This window comes from Lasiodiplodia theobromae (assembly GCF_012971845.1).
Source record: "Lasiodiplodia theobromae strain AM2As chromosome Unknown scaffold_4, whole genome shotgun sequence".
Lineage (NCBI taxonomy): Eukaryota > Fungi > Ascomycota > Dothideomycetes > Botryosphaeriales > Botryosphaeriaceae > Lasiodiplodia > Lasiodiplodia theobromae.
Window position 1 is genome coordinate 712,057 of NW_023336530.1, and position 16,358 is coordinate 728,414.

At 58.0% G+C, this 16,358-nt stretch overlaps 5 protein-coding genes across 5 annotated transcripts; 3 read left to right on the forward strand and 2 right to left on the reverse strand.

Moving 5' to 3' along the window:
* Positions 1–105: 105 nt before the first annotated feature.
* LTHEOB_1642 (6-phosphogluconate dehydrogenase) lies at positions 106–2,752 on the forward strand (the record flags this gene model as incomplete). Its single annotated transcript, XM_035510366.1, has 5 exons — positions 106–142; positions 291–411; positions 477–517; positions 586–1,018; positions 1,069–2,752. The coding sequence occupies 5 exons, from the start codon at positions 106–108 to the stop codon at positions 2,750–2,752; spliced, it is 2,316 nt and encodes a 771-aa protein (XP_035366152.1).
* A 1,650-nt stretch (positions 2,753–4,402) lies between these two features.
* On the forward strand, positions 4,403–6,022 carry LTHEOB_1643 (Glucokinase Glk1 protein; the record flags this gene model as incomplete). Its single annotated transcript, XM_035510367.1, has 3 exons — positions 4,403–4,499; positions 4,553–4,632; positions 4,685–6,022. The coding sequence occupies 3 exons, from the start codon at positions 4,403–4,405 to the stop codon at positions 6,020–6,022; spliced, it is 1,515 nt and encodes a 504-aa protein (XP_035366153.1).
* Positions 6,023–7,233: 1,211 nt separating this feature from the next.
* On the reverse strand, positions 7,234–8,310 carry LTHEOB_1644 (GNAT family protein; the record flags this gene model as incomplete). Its single annotated transcript, XM_035510368.1, has 1 exon — positions 7,234–8,310. The coding sequence occupies one exon, from the start codon at positions 8,308–8,310 to the stop codon at positions 7,234–7,236; it is 1,077 nt and encodes a 358-aa protein (XP_035366154.1).
* A 230-nt stretch (positions 8,311–8,540) lies between these two features.
* On the forward strand, positions 8,541–9,366 carry LTHEOB_1645 (uncharacterized protein; the record flags this gene model as incomplete). Its single annotated transcript, XM_035510369.1, has 3 exons — positions 8,541–8,593; positions 8,678–8,735; positions 8,905–9,366. 3 exons carry the CDS (start codon positions 8,541–8,543, stop codon positions 9,364–9,366), a joined length of 573 nt encoding a protein of 190 aa, XP_035366155.1.
* Positions 9,367–10,676: 1,310 nt separating this feature from the next.
* Positions 10,677–12,334, reverse strand: LTHEOB_1646 (Amino acid/polyamine transporter I; the record flags this gene model as incomplete). The annotated part of the gene is made up of 2 exons (XM_035510370.1): positions 10,677–11,790; positions 11,844–12,334. 2 exons carry the CDS (start codon positions 12,332–12,334, stop codon positions 10,677–10,679), a joined length of 1,605 nt encoding a protein of 534 aa, XP_035366156.1.
* Positions 12,335–16,358: the final 4,024 nt, after the last annotated feature.

The following is a 16,358-nucleotide window of genomic DNA, read 5'->3' on the forward strand; positions in this document are numbered from 1 at the left end:
CGGCCTGGCTTCGCGGCCGTCGATACGCTTGCCAACCCGCTGGCACCCGTCCCCTAACCTGCCTGTCATCCCAGGCCAACACAACCAAGCCAGCACCCTCCCACCATGGCTCCCGCAACACCTCGCCTGAGGATTTTGTCCGGTACGTGAGATGCCGCGGGCCCAGCTCCAGCTCCCACTTTTTTTTCTCGCACCCGCCCGCCGCTTCCGCGAGCTTCCTGCGATTGCGTCCTCGCTTCGCCGTGCACGCTGCTCCTCAGCGACAATGTCACGCTGACTTTCCACCTCAGTTGGCGGCAATGCCGTGTCGGCCTTCCTCTCCTGGCGTCTCCAGGCCACAAACTCCTGCGATGTCACATTGGTATGGAAATCAGGTTTCGAGCATGTGGCACAATATGGCATTTCGATGAAGTACGTGGCAAGCTCCTCGCCCACAGCACGAGGCCGTCCGCCGAGCTCACAGCGTTTTTCTTCAGGTCCAAATTGTACGGCAATGAACGTTTCAAGCCGCGTGCAGGTACGTCCCGACCAAACATGTTTCAGTCACCGCCTACACCGGGATCCCTGTAGCTGACGCGAACACAGTCGTACGCTCCCCCGAAGAGGCCGCAGGCAGCTCGAAAGCACCCTTTGACTACGTCTTCCTCTGCGTCAAGGCCCTGCCCGACGTCTACGACATCGCCTCCGTCATTGAGTCTGTCGTGTCGCCCCAGCACACATGCATCCTGATCAACACAACACATTCCCTGGGCGTCGAGTCGTACCTGGAGCAGCGCTTTCCCACGAATGTCGTTCTGTCGCTTGTGTCGGGTGCGGAGCTGCAGCAGCTTGGTGCGAGCGAGTTCGAGCACACGGGATCCACGGAGATCTGGGTCGGCCCGGCCAGCGAAAATCCGTCGATACCTGCTTCGATCCAATCCGACATGGCGGATGCGTTGGCGATGACTTTGGGCTCCGGCCAGGTCGACTGCAGGGTTTCGCCGAACATCCGGCAACAGCAGTACGAGCGGATGATTGGGTAAGGACGACGCGTCTAGATGTGGAATTGTCAGTTCTAATTCGGCGCAGAAATATTGCTTTCCATCCGACAAGCGTGCTTTTTGAAACGGCCAACCACGGGGAGCTGATTGAGAAAGTGGGCGTACGCTCGGTCATCTCAGGGGTCATAGACGAGCTCCTACAAATCGCAACCGCGCAGGGTTGTCAATTCGGCTCCGACTTTAAGGACAAGACTATCGAAGCGATGACCCGTCCTCAGGAGGCGAACAGTACCATGTATCAGGACTTTGCCGCAAAGCGCCCGATGGAGGTGGAAACGTATTTAGGCTCGCCCATGAAGCTCGCCCAGGAAGTCAACGTTCCCGTCCCTCGGATCGAGACATTGTACGCCATGCTTCACCATACCAACATCGTCAACCAGCAGAAGCCTGCAGCTCCCGTCTCTCCACAACAAACCGGTGGTCATCCACCAAGGATGTCTTCTGCTCCGATGCCCAGGGGCCCCCCCAACGGCATGAACGGCATGAATGGCCCTCCGATGAAGGGCAGCCGTCCTGGAAGCAGAGCTCCTTCTATGACCGGTGGTGCTCCACCGATGATGAGGAGGGGGCCCCCGCCTCCTAATGGCTACCCGCCGCGGGGCCCTCCTCCCATGGGCAACGGCTACGGACCCCAGGGACCCGGTGGTCCCCCGATGCAGCGTCGTGCATCGTTCGAGGGCAACGACCTCGAGGAGTTTAGCCACTTGATGCTTTACGACACTGTCCCTGAAGATGGTGACTTGCCTGGTAATGGCATGGTGAATGGCGGACCCTACCCCGGAGCTGACATGTCGAACGGCGATCTTGCGTTGAGGGAAAGAGAACTCGCTCTGCGTCAGAAGGAGCTTGCTTTGAGGGAAAGAGAATACCAGATGCGCACGGCTGCGGGACCGAGACGGCCGATGCCTCCGGCTTCGCACGCCGGTGATTTTGACGAGGAAGACGACGGCGATTTCTTCGATCCGATGGCGGCCCGACCCCCCATGATCGACCCCGACAACTTCGACATGATGAGCGTCACGTCACGCCGTACCAGGAAGGCTCCTAGCGCTCAGCAGCTGCGCAAGAACCCGGAGATGGGCGGTCCGCCGATCTCGAACGGCCGGGGTCCTTCCCGGTTCGGCCAACGCCCTGGAATGAACAAGAGGACGAGCGCCAGGCTCATGTCGGACGTTCCGGGGCTCCATGATTCGATCATGAACAACGCCCTCATCGGCTACTCGTCAGACCGCTACGGAAACGTCGACCGCGCGAACATGGGCCAGCAATCGCGCACAAACTCGCTCACGGCTGCCCGACTGGATGAAATGGCTGGACCTGGATATGGAGCTTACCCTCAGGGACGCAGGGCAAGCCAGTCACCTGGTAATCCCCTAAGCCCTGGCCGCGGCCGGCCGTCCCCTCCCGGCGGTTATCCTCCGTACGCTAACGGACAACCCAACGGCAGGCCATCCCCGCCAGGTATGAGGCAACCGGTCCCGCGGCACCCGCCGGGCCACGGCAACGCAGTGGCACCGCAGCAGGTTGAGCAACACGTAGGGGTGAGCAACCCTCAGTCCAAGAGAGGCCCTCAAGTGCGCAGTCTGACTGGAAGTGCGAGCGCTAGCGCGGAGAGTGGTGATAGCGGCGCCAGCGCTCTTGTAGATTCTGAAACCTCGGCGGCCAGCAGCCAGAGCAGTCTGGGCCCGCGGCCTCAGATCGGGGTGCGCTGAGCTGTCGAGGGGGTTCTGGTTCGATTAAAACACGCGGCATTCGACTTGGAGTATGTTGGCGCAATTCTGCTTGAGGGACGTCCGGTTGATCTGCCCCCGACGACACAACAACACAAGACACAAACAGCAACAATATGACTTTAATTGGCAGCAAGCCGAGGGCGATCTGCTCGCGCACGCGTCACACGCTCGGCCCACGATCGAAAAAATCTCCTTAGTGCGACCATCGTTCTTTTGTCCATACGGCGGGTTTCCTTGTTGTTGTTTTTTTCCTCTCTAATGACCTGGATAGAAGGACGGGGCTGGATCAGGGCAACAGACTTTACACACGCACACCAACTGACATTCACACCACGAAACATCTCGTTTTCCTTGCTCTTTTCTCCTTCTCCAATTCCCCCATTCTACTGCACGTACATACATCGGCGTCGGTGCCGCCGGCTGTTGAAAAGTGGAACACCAGATGGAAGACGCCCCTAATTCTCTTTTCGTTGTTCTTTGCATTGGGCGCGAGGGTTGCGGGCTTGGGTTCTGTGTTTTGCGTTCTGTTTCTCGATTATGTTAGTGCCGCCGCGCGAAGCGGACGGGCCGCGGATTCTGCGTTTATGCACCAGCATTTACCCCGTCGGGTGAGGGCGGGAGAGTATTGTACTACTACATGCCCTGCTGGGCGGACGAGAGAGCTGGGGAGCGTTCGGCGGAGAGGGTGGGGTTGGCACAAAAGGGTGGAGTGAGACGGGTGGGGCAATGGAGAGTAGCAAAGCATACATACGACGGCGAAGAAACAACTTTTGGGCCTGGTGACAGCTGATGCCGTGATTGCTCCGAGACGGGCGCCGAAGGGTTGCAGCGCGGCTGTGACGATATCGTGCGATGGGGCGTGCCGCGCGGGTTGGCTCCGATGCTACGAGTCAAGCACGGACGGCTCTGGCCGATGCGAGGAACCGCGGTTGCGGCGGCGGGAGCCGCTTCCAGACGCCGCAATGAGGCTCTGGCCGGGCCTCGCTGGTGATGATGCAGAGGAGGGCGGTGGGAGCCCCAGCAGACGCCTTGGTTCCTGCGCCGTGGGACGGGCTCTCGGCTCACCACCACACACCTGAGGCCCGACCTGCAGCCTATCGCAGCACTCTCAGCCCCGTGGGAGCAAATCGCGCATCCTCCGCGCCCTCCGCCTCCCAGCCAGTCCAGTGCCCGCGCGGGCTGCCCTCTTACGTAGTGCCCCGCCGCCCAAGGCCACGGAGCCCCGCTCACTGCGAAGTAGGCCCGCGTCCAACAATTTCATCAGCCCTGACGTCCCACGCCCCAGGCAGACTGCGGTCTGCTAAATCACCGCAGCGGCGCTCCGACCCGGATTGTCCGCCCTCCTCGCCCTCTCACGCCTCACAATTCCTCATCAAGCCCCAGCTCCGGAGCCGACTGCTGCCCGTAGCATTCCTCGCGCTCGTCCTGCTCGCCCAGTTCGTGATACCGCGCCTCTTTCTCGCGACCGTCTCCCCACCAGCCCACCCTCGTGACCCCCCGCTACCTCACGCTGCTCCAGTTTCGCTTGCCTCCGACGAGCTACTGCTCCATAAATCCCCGCGAACCTGCTCCGCGCTTCCTCCTCTAGTCTCTCACAAACACACTTTCTACACCCCCGTTGAACCCAGCATGGCATTGGCAGACGAAGCAAGGCGCGTGGCCGCCGAGTTCACCTTCACCCCCGACGATGTGCGCCGCTCCACCAAGGAGTTCATCAGGCAGATGGGTAAGTCCACATTCCTCGCCTCCCTCGCGCGCATTGCTAACCGCCGCCTGCAGAGGAGGGCCTCCAGAAGAACGGCACCGACCTGAGCCAGATCCCCACCTACGTCACTTCTGTGCCCAATGGCACCGAGAAGGTGAGCTTCAGCGGTCTCACGGTCGATTGAGCGCGGACTGACAGCAGCGCAGGGCCTGTACATGGCTGTCGACCTCGGCGGCACCAACTTCCGTGTTTGCTCGATCCAGCTGCACGGCAACAGCACCTTCACACTCACCCAGTCCAAAGTCGCCATCCCGCGCGAGCTGATGGTCGCCAAGACGGCCAAGGAGCTCTTCTCCTTCCTCGCCAAGCAGATTGAGCTCTTCCTGAAGGCTCACCACAACGAGCACTACCAGGGCCACATCCGCAGGCGCAAGACGATCTCGCTGGCAGAGGGATACCGCGATGAGGAGATCTTCAACCTGGGCTTCACCTTCTCCTTCCCCGTCCACCAGATTGGCATCAACAAGGGCATTCTCATGCGCTGGACCAAGGGATTCGACATCGCCGACGCGGTGGGCAAGGACGTGTGCGCGCTGCTCCAGGCCGAGATCGATGAGCTCCGCCTGCCTGTTCGCGTCGCGGCGCTGGTCAACGACACCGTAGGCACGCTCATGGCCCGCTCGTACACTTCTCCCGGCAAGACTGGCACCCTGCTGGGCGCCATCTTCGGCACCGGCACCAACGGCGCATACGTTGAGAAGCTGGAGAAGGTGACGAAGCTGACCGATGACGCCGAGGCCGTGTACGACAAGTCTGCGGGCGACATGATCGTCAACACCGAGTGGGGTTCGTTCGACAACAGCATGAACGTGCTGCCCCGGACGCCGTACGACGACGAGCTGGACAAGACGAGCAACAATCCGGGCATCCAGATGTTCGAGAAGCGCGTGTCGGGCATGTTCCTGGGCGAGATTCTGCGCCTGGCGCTGGTCGGACTGATCAAGAACAAGAACGTGCCGCTGTTCAAGGACGACAACTCGTCGAGCAACGACATGCACAGCACGACCAACATCTCGCCCAGCTCGAGCATCTTCAAGCAGTGGGGCATCGACACGTCGTTCCTCAGCATCACCGAGGCCGACACCAGCCCCGGCCTACGCATCACGCGCCAGACGCTCGACAAGGACTACGGCATCAGTGCCGCGTCGGCCGAGGACGCAGAGGCCGTCAAGGTCATCGCCCAGGCCATCGGCAAGCGCGCCGCCCGCCTGTCGGCCGTCGCCATGGCCGCCATCATCATCAAGACCGGCCGTCTCAGCGACGACGTCATCGACATCGGCGTCGACGGCTCGCTCGTCGAGTTCTACCCTGGCTTCGAAGACTACATGCGCGAGGCCCTGCGCGAGGTCCCCGAGATCGGCGAGAAGGGCGAGAAGAAGATCCGCATCGGCATTGCCAAGGATGGCAGTGGTGTCGGTGCCGCCCTGATCGCGTTGGTGGCCGGTAAGGTGGACAAGCCTGAGACCATCGATGAGTCGGACTAGAGAGATGTTGTAGAAGGGAGATTGATAGATGAAAGAGAAAGAATGGGAAAGAAGAGGCGGGCTCAAAAGCCATTGTTGGTGGATTCTTGTCTGAACTGATGTGTTTATTAGGTCATGAAATTTTCTTTTTTACTTTTTCCTTTGGATGCCAGTAGAACAGGTCTTGTTGGTGTGTGGGCTATGGGAGGTATGCGTCTGTGGTGTTGTCTCTGGGAGGGGAATGTCTGAACCGGAAGCAATATCCTGGGCCAAGGCTCTTTTCTACTCCGTTTTTTGGTTAACCTTATCTCGACGTGCTCCTTCTCTGTTCTCCAGAGAGGTTGTAGCAGCTTTAACGACACCACTCTTCCCCTTTTTACATCTTTATTCCCACATTCATCACATTTCTTGTTTCTCTTACTCTTTTCAGCATCTACGTGCTTTGTAGTATCTCCACAGATACATACAAGTAGGCAGCATCATTAGCATCATGACCCAAATGAGAATAATTAGAACAAAAGTCCGAACATTGTATTGTGAGTGGTATGTCAACGGTTAGTTCTTCCACTATTGTATCAACTTTTTCCTTTTTAAATTTAGGATATATCGCTTGAAGGTTGAATGACAAGGACCTGCAGTCTCATTCTTTTTCCTTCCCGTGTAGATCTCTGACCAGGATCGGGTCGGCCGGACCGGAGATCGTCCTTCCCGTTTGTGTTTCTCTTTAGGCTAAAAGGCCTCTGTCTTTTATAGGCACGTCGGCTGTTCATGTTCCGCTACCCTATGAGGCAGGGCATATTTGCTCACCATCAGCTGTCATTCTTTCCCTCTTTTGGCCCGGGAATGATTGACATATTCTTCTTCTTTTTTTCTTTTCCCTCTCTTTTCCCCTTCGCCTCATCATCTTCCCTTTTACTGTGGATTTATTCCTTGCTTTGAGAAGAAGAGCATCTGCCGTAGTCCGAAGGGATCGCCTTGAAGGACCCGTACGTTTTTCAGGAGGGATGCAATCTTTCTTGTGCATATCGTGACCCGTCCCCGTGAGCAAAATACAAGCTGAAGCTCAAACGTTCATTCTTGTCCAGCCTTCTCCCGTCATTCCGCCCCAGACCGCATTCCGTACACCCTCTTCACCCCGCAGACTCACACATCATCCGCGCCACATCTTTCTCCCAACCCCCTCCCATCCTCCCTCATTCCCCACAAACAACATGCTCACAGCCATTTCCTCCTCATCTTCCCCCTCCCCCCTCAACAACCCCTTCCATCCGCTCCCCTTCCTCCTCCCCACCGTCATCCTCATCCTCCTCCCTCTCCCCCTCCCCCTCCCGCGCCCCGTCCGCACCCCCTTCTTCTTCACCACCACCCTCACCACCACCCACCCCCACCAACAAATCCCCCACCCCGACCCTGCGCCACACGACCCACGCGGCGCTCGGCGTCAGCCGGCGGTAGTAGCCCTCCTCTTTGCGCAGCACCTCGAAGCCGCGACGACGGTACCAGGCCAGGCCGTCGGCGTTGGCGACCCAGACGTGGGCGCATACCCCGCTGACACCGTGCTGTGTCGCGGCGGCGCGCGTGACGGCGGCGAGGAGGTGCGAGGCCAGGCCGTGCGAGCGGTAGGGGGAGAGGGTCGAGAGGGTGGCGATGTAGAGGAGGGGTTTGGGTGGTGCGTTTGGTGTGGTGGTGGTGGTGGTTTGAGGGGAGGCAGGAAGTGGGATGGAGGAGGCGGAGAGGAGGCGGCAGCGGATGCCGGCGACGAGGATGCCTGGGGGTTGTTGGGTGGGTTTGTTGGTGTTGTTGTTGGAGGAGGAGGAGAAGGTGGTGGTGTTGTTGCGCCAGAAGGCGGCGAGGGTGATGGAGGCGGTGATGCGGTCGGTGAGGATCTCGTCGTAGAATTTGGTGGGGTAGGGGATTTCGAGGAGGAGGGTGTTGAGGCGCCGGAAGGAGGGGATGGTGGCGCTGGTGAGGGGCGCGAGGGTGATGTTTGGCGAGAGAGGCGGAAGTGTTGTTATAGTAGTTGTCGTTGGTGGTGGTGAGAGCGGCTGGTTTGCGGATGCGCTGCCCAACGCGGTAGTGCTGCCGTCAGGTGCGGAAACTGTGGTCGGGGCCTGGGATGGGGTTGGAGAAATGGGCGTGACCTTGTCGCCACTGTCTGCTGTTGTGTTCGAGAGTGGTTTCGCGGTCTGCTCGGCCGTGGTGCTGTTGTTATCGGCTTTCTTTGGTCGCCGCGGCTCCAGCTGAACTGCGTCGGGCTGGGTGACGGTTTTGGGCTTGCTGAGCCATTTTGTGATTGATGTCTGCAGCATCGCGCGCCGACTGACTGGAGCGCGGAACTTGCGTGAAGAAAGTTGAAGGTGAGAGACGCGCCTCGAGAAAGTAGGTCCGGCGCGTCGCACGTGACGATGGTGAACAGCGACTCGGAGGCTTGTGCGGTGACCGACGTCAACCTATCTTCCCCAAGCCCGCAAATTCCGACCTCCTACCCTATCCTCCTCCCCCCACAACCGCCCAATCCCTCCAACCACCCACCTTCACCATGGGCGCGGGAAACTCCAAACCCGACGGCACGGCCCAGCACGTCTTCAATCCGTACGTTGCCCATTCCCCGGCCTAACGGCGAATTGCGAGAGAAAAGATTGAGAGCTGACCGGAGCTATTGCTCAACCGCCACAGTGAGGCCCCCGTCCGCTTCTCGTCGGAATTGATCGACTCGCTTCAGAACAGCCCTCAGGTTCGTCGTCCCCCCGTCTCCGCGCCGCCAATTGGTCTCCTCCCATCCGAGCAGAATCTCTCCGCGATCGCTTCTTCCGCCCATCCGCCCGAACCTTTTCCTTTCCATCCATTGAACACAAATGCCGCGCACAGAAGAGAAAACTGAGACAAGAGTGACCCCCCAACAGTCCGACACGACCCGCGCCAAGGCTCTGGAGCTGCAGGTGCAGACGCGCGTCGAGCGCGAGCTGTCGCAGCTGCGGGCCAAGGAGGAGCAGCGCCTGCGCGAGCTGCAGGACGCCATCGCCTCGGCCGCCGACGCCTCGCCCGACGCCGCGTCTCACGAGCCCTCGCTGGCCGAGAAGCTGGCCGACAGCCTGAGCTCGGCCGACGCCGTGGCCGAGCGCCAGCGCCGCCGCGACATCAGCCGCACCGCCGTCGAGCGCGAGATCGAGGCCCTCCGCAAGAAGCTCGACGAGCGCAAGCGCCTCGAGCAGCCCGACAAGGGCGTCGAGGACGCAAAGCTCAAGGTCGTCGAGTGCCTGCGCGTCAACGACCGGAGGCCGCTGGATTGCTGGAGGGAGGTCGAGGCGTTCAAGAAGGAGGTCGGCAGGCTGGAGAAGGAGTTTGTCGAGAGGACGGTGCGGTAATGGGAGAAAAGAGAGAAAAAGGGCGATGTTGCTTTGAATTCTCTGGCAATGAGGAACGGCTCTCGACTATAAAGGTTTTAGAGGATGGGATGACGTCGGTGTGTGTGTGCTGGCGGAAGGACGGACGTGAATTCGCTGCATCCCTTGGCTCGCCTATCAAGAGGGATGGCGGTGGAAGTGTATCCATATCCAGGGCACAACAATGCGCTCTGAGCTGCGAATAGAGTTTCTTACGGCAAATACTTGGCGAAGATGGGGTCACAACTATGTTTTTTGTCAGCGCATGAAACAATGTAGAAGTGATCACAAGAAGCAAAGTCGAAGCTTAGTGATGAATTCTCCACATTCACCAAGTTGCTCTGCATGTCATGTCGAAAGATCCGGGTGGCCTGGGCCTATTTCGAGTATCCATGGTAAGGATATGATTTTGCAAGATCTTTGGAAGGCTGGTAAAAGCTACTCGTTGGAATAATCTCGAGCGCTATAGATCTACTTTGAGAGTCCCGTGGATGCTTCACTGTAATTTGTATATTGATCAAAGTTTCGGATGCATGGAAATCATGAAGTGAACTGTGGATGAGGATACGGCAAGAAAATGAACAAAAACAAGACCCTTCTTGTCTCTTCAAGATCAGAAGACATTTAAGTCTCCGGGAAAGTACAATTCTCTGTGACACGTCGTCTATGAAGTGTAGCATTGCGGAAGAAAGCAAGAAAAATAACCGTGTTGACAAAATTCGCCGGTTCCACATACGCCGACACTTCTTTCTGGGTATACGCTCAGTGGTAGACGGCTCTCACGCGTCACAAAGTATCGATAGTGTTGCTTCAAAGCCTGATGTTGTCTCAGTACAGTTTCCCATACCTTAAAACATGTCTTTAATTGACTTTCTTCCCGCGTTCAGTAGAATTTAACCATACTCTGCACACACATATTTTTGAGTTTCAGTGAGCAAGTCTTGCTTTTTTTTTCTTCTGGATATTATGCTAGGCATGGGACACTTTAGCTCTTAGGCATTGAAATTATATAGGTGAAGAATACCCATGGTCTTATATCATGGCTTTATTCATCCACTTCATTTTCCGACTCGACGAACGCACTAGATTTGAACCATTTCAAACATGAATCTGTTTTTTCCTTTCCTCTACAATATTCAAGACAGTATACACCGGGACTACACGCGAACAAAGACGGCAGCTTCCACATATCCAGCTATCGCCAGTTCCCGTCCGCCGCCCTTGATATTTCCATCAAAAACAGAAAAAGAGTACATTTCATCCAACATTCGTCTCTTCACATGCGTTCCCTCTCACACCGTCCCCTCACTCACGCTCCCCACCCTCCTCACCACCTCCTCGACCTGCTCATGTCTGGTACTCTGCCCCCTATACTCCCTCTTCCCGCGCACCAGCCAATCGACGCCCATAATCGCGCAGACAACGCCGTACACGGCGCTCACGTAATTCATATTGCTCGCCAGGACGGGCTTCGAATACGGGAAGCTGTACATGACGACAGTGAACGCAGTCCAGGCGAGCAGTACGCAATTCGCAACGAAGCCGATGGGGCCGAGCCAGAAAGGTCCGTGTTCGATGTTGTTGCGGCCGCGCAGCAGCAGGCATGCGACGGGGATGGAGTAGGAGACGTAGAGCAGCACGATGCAGGCCGTGACCATGCTGTTGAAGGCCGTGTAGGAGCCGAGGTAGAGGCAGCCGACGGCAGCGACGATAGCGCAGCTGACCGCGTGCGCCGTCAGCGGCACGTCCAAGCCAGCGTGCACAACGGCCAGCGCGCGGTGACCCGGCAGCCCGCGGTCGCGCGCGAAGCTCCAGCACAGCCGGCTCTGCCACGTGTGCGACGCGATCAGGCAGCCCAGGCCGGTGGCGATGATGAGCGACTCGAGGGCGATGGCGCCGGCCGTGGCGCCGGCGGACGAGGCGAGGGCGCGCGAAAAGAGCTCGAGGATGGGGACGAGGGTGGGCGTGGCGACCAGCTCCTGGAAGTCGCCGACGATGCTGAAGAACATGGCGACCGAGTAGGTCCACGACGTGACGAAGCCGATGGCGACGGTGCCCATGATGGCGATGGGGATCATGCGCTCCGGGTGGTGCACCTCCTCGGCCAGGTGCGTCGCGCAGTCCAGGCACGCAAAGGCCCAGTTGGTGTTGACCAGGCCGACGATGAAGGCGATGCCGCCCTCCGACCAGCCCGTGTTGTTGATGAAGGTGGCGAAGACGAACTTGGCGTGCTGGTGCGTGGGCGCTTTGGCCGGGATCGTGATCAGGATGACGGCGAACGAGATGAGGGAGATGTACAGCGTCGTCGACGAGATCGTGGGGAGCACCTTGCCCCAGCAGTTGAAGAAGAAGCAGAAGATGTTGACGATTTGGTAGGTGACGAAGACGTGCCAGCTCTCAATCACGCTGGAGCATATCAGCCTTCAGTTCGGGAATTGGCTGATGTAGGCTTTACTTACAAGTCAGGGTGCGACAGTTGCCAGCAGCCGCATAACGCGCTTCCCATGGCCAGCGCAACACTGGCCGACGTGAAGATGGAACCGGCCCACGCAAACCATCCGGTCAGGTATGAAGCAAAATTGGCCCATCGCTTCGGAGCCAGTTCGTTGGCCCAGAAGTACTGGCCACCGGCGTTGGGGAGAGCGCTAGCCAGTTCTGATAGGGAGATGCCGACGCAGACTGAGATGAGGGCAATGATCATGATCCCGTAGACAATGAGCAGCGGGCCTCCCGAGTTGATGCCTGTGACCAGAGCCGCCGAGATACCGAACCACGAGTTGGTCAAGGAAAAGCCCACACCCAAGACAGACCAGACGCTGAAATTGCGCTGCATGTCCTGGGTGTAGCCCATCTCAGCCAACTTGGCGGCATCGGCGTCGACGGCCTTCACCTCTCCCACCTCAAACGAGGGCCTCCTGTCTGACTCCGCGATTTCTTTTGACGATCTCATGGTTGCTGTTTATCTGAAGGACATTCGCGAGGGTGGAGCTGACTCTGGGAAGGTTATGTCGTAGATGTAGTCCAAACTTATGGTCCCCTGGAGCTTCGTTTGAGGTTCGGTACTCCTCTCGGGTGCGACCTGGGTATTGTTTCAGGTCCTGGTGGTGCAAGGAGGCTTTCCGTGACAGCTGACAAGAAGTGAAGGATGAGATAAAGGCTTGATTCTGAAGGACGAGATATGGTATAAATAAGTAAAGTATGATAGAAGGTACGTGAGATGAGCGAGTAAGTACAAACTGATAAGAGAGCAACTAGGTCAGATAAAGGCGGCTGATTGTCACACAAGCTGTTACTACGCTGGAGGACGCGCGGTAAAAAGTATGGGGTGGGAAAGAATTGACCTTGCTTATATATCCGGGTTGTGGAAAAAGTAAGTGTTCTGTATTTTGTTAGTGATGGGCATATAACCGTTCAGTTCTGGAAGATGTTTTGATTCATTCGGTTTGAGTCCAGCACATCGCCGTAGATCTGACGGGACCCAATTGCCCTGCGGGGATTGGAGGTATGACGGGCGATAGGCTAGGATGGTGGGGTACAGCGGGGGGAGCAGCGCCAGGGAGTATAGCTGGAGATGCAGCGTGTGGAGATGGATCAGTGTAACCAGATGCCGAGGGTGTAATCTGATAGGAGGCACAACGCCCAACTGCAACGCTAAGCCATCTACGCCTTATATCGCGCAGGGCGTCACGTCCGCCATGCCTCCCATCGCGTGGTCTCCGCTATGCTTGGCAGCTGAGGTTCCTGAGACCTGGGTCGAAGTTGCAGTTCCATAATGGTTCAGTATACGAGGCGAGTCAAACAGGGCAGCCGGGTTGCACACGAAGGACGACACACGTAGCAGTTGGCCACTCGCTGATTTCAGTGTCGGTACTCGGTCGTGATGTGCTTGGGGACCGCGGACTCCGGTCATATTGGCACGGGTGGCGCGGAGCGGGGAGGATAGGCGTCGGAGCGGAGGGTTCCAGCCAGGCGCCTATCAATACATAGCAGGCTGGCTGATAGAGTGTAGATTTCGCGGCGAGCTTATCAGGATGCGAGTTACAAACCATCCACGTCAGCGATACCAAGGCGGCGCTCAGTGTTATACTGTGCTGTCACCCTCTCCGCGCGCAGTTTCAGTATGGAAGAAGCCTCGTCGTCACGACCAGCTCTTGCCGTACAGAACGCAGCCAACCAAACCTTATCATAGAAAACTTTGATGGTTGCGCGCCGTCGTCGTGTCCGCTCTCCGTCCGCTGATAGGCGATCATGCCCCTTGTGGTAAACCTTTCCCCCTCATCTGTGGCTTTCCCACAAACAGGAAAATAACGAAGGGGCGGGGAAGACTGGCAGAACCTTCCATCAGTTACAAAGAGGTGCAGCTGCCCGGCTCAGGAACAGTCTTTAGCCGCATCTCAGACACTTCTCGTCGATTCGACGCAACGTGACACGGCAGCCTTGCTCTTTCTGTATGGTAGGGACGACGATGAAAAGTGAAAAGAGATGAATGGGCGACTAGCCTACCTCCATCTCCAGGACATGCAGTGCATCGCTCGCACGTGCGCAGCGGTGAGACTGGGCTGCCTTCGCGCAGGCAGGCAGGGACAACCAGCGCAACCCTGCGTGAAGAAATTGGTTGAGGTGTATTCAGACGATTGGACGGCGGGTTGCGACATGCAGCTGCAGTTGCAACGACGGCGAGTCAGCAGCTGATTGCCTAATTTGCCAGGGCTTTCTGGGCATGGCACCACCTGCAGCGCATCGCACGCGCACGCACGCGGTCGGCAAAACCTGTCGGCTGGCGAACTCCACATCCGACCCGCCCGCTTCGTAAATCCGCAATAAATCATACGTGCGTTTGGGTGTTGCTGGTGAGAGGCTGAGGAGGCGCGGCGACCAGGCGGTTGGGCGGGCGCCGCTTCCCAGAGCCCAGCCCAGCCCAGCCAGCCCGGCCCGCCCCCGGTTCTGCGACTGATGAAGAAATGAAGCTCCGAGCCCCGAGCCAGGGCCACCCGGACAGACAAGGAAAGCGGCCACCGCTGCTCGTCCTGCCCGTAGAGGAGAAACGCCACGAGCCGCGAATCCCAATTCACTGTGTGTTAGCGAGCTGTCACGGCAAGCGGCGCTAGGAACAAGGCAGGCACGGAGGCCTTGGGCTTTCCCCACGCCGCGCCCGCGCAGGCCTGTCGCGCCCGCCCGCCCGGATCATCTGTTCCTTAGGGAAAATGCTGGCGCAACGTTCCATGCTCTCTCCCCCGCCTGCTTGCTGCTCTCCATTACCACCCCCTGGGCCCTCCCCCGCCCGCCCGTCCGCCCGCCAGACCACACCACCACACGTCCGATCCTTTCCCAATGCCCCGGTCTTGCTCCCGTTCCTGACGCCACCGCCATCGTCAAGCCCAGAAGTCGTCACACACGCGACCCCGCTGCTCTGCCGATCCTTACTTCCCGCTCGCTATAGCCCAGGGCTCCCCAGCAGTTAGGGCGCTATTGGCACCATCCGCGCTAGTGGTTCTGTGCATCTGCAGGGCAGAGAAACAGGCGGATGGCGCGCAGAGATCGCTGATGGCAGAATGACAGCTCAGGGGCACTGCTGTCGTCGAGTGTGTGTGCAGTATCGTTATCGCCTTCCCAAAAGCAAAGACGTGCATGGAAAAAGAAAGAAAAGAGGCAGAGTGAAGATTTGCGGGGGGCCACGGCAACAAGAGCCGATAGATCACAATTTCACGGCCACCCCGAGGGACCCGTTCCCCACTCTCACCGCGCGGGAAGATGCGTTCGTTGCTTGTTGGATGGCTGCAGTAACGTGGCGCCCACGCTTCATCATCAACCCGTTCGCGTAAATTTCCGGTCTAGGGTCGGTGCACCAAAAGGACAGCCTTGTGTCTACTGTGCCGCCTGACTGCATGCGCAGTGGCTTTGACGCCATTGCTCCCCCGTGTTGCTTGTACAAGCCCCATTGCTGGCGTACGTACGCCTGTTAGTCAAGGCCTTATACAGGTGCATGCCCGCAAGATAGCATCCATGTCCGTTCCTGGGAACCATAGCGACGCCCGCATAATGTTATGCTGCCTTCGGGTTCATCTGCCGTGTCTTTTCTTATCTCACTCGCTCTCCCACGCATGAAAGAAAAAAAGGAGAGCGGTTGGGAAGTGGGTATCGTACTGCGCCACTTCGTCACTCAGGTCCGCAGCATCGCAACAATGGGGAAAGCAAAGCCACAATGTTGATGCAAGCACCGTAGCCCTACAGTCCCCTCTTTCAGCCGATGGCTAGCGTGGATTTGTTTTTTGCTCATGTCATGGGGAATTGAAGCTATCATCCGGATGCAAATGTCGAATTAACAATTACACATTCACGTCCGGACGATAGCTTCAACTACCCACGCATGTTGTCATTTTTCAAGGCAGAGCTGGGGCATATTTACGCTACGTTCTAAAGCCCTGCTATTCTTCGCGCTAGCCATCGGCTACAAGAGGGGACTGTATTATGGAAATATGAACGACTGGACAAAAATCCTCTGATATGATTGCCGACGGAACACGGCCCGGCTTACGAAGAGAGAGAAGCCACGTGCTGGTTCCTGCATCATCTCTTACGATTGATGAGCGGCGAGAAGGAGGGGGTTGTCCATCACTCGAAGCACCGTCTTTCTAGCGGAGCTGGGACGACAGCTCTCGTCCGGCCGGTTCTCACAAACAACCATCAACTAATTCCCGCATGCTTAATACCTCTATATTTTTTTTTCCGGTTCATCATTCATGAAACGGCCGGGCTGCGCCATCTGCTAGTTTTTTTTTTTCTGGTCTTCCTATCTCGTTCTGCACCGCCTCTTCCCGCTTAACGGGCTCTCCTCCGCTCGAGCCTCCTACCCATCCACCCGCACCCTAAGCCCCCCCACCCCGGTCACACACCCCCTCCCTTGAGTGTTTCATGTCTCACGCCGGAAGGACGCGCACGGGAGAGCTCGAGCCAGGCGGCGCTCTAGGCCGTTG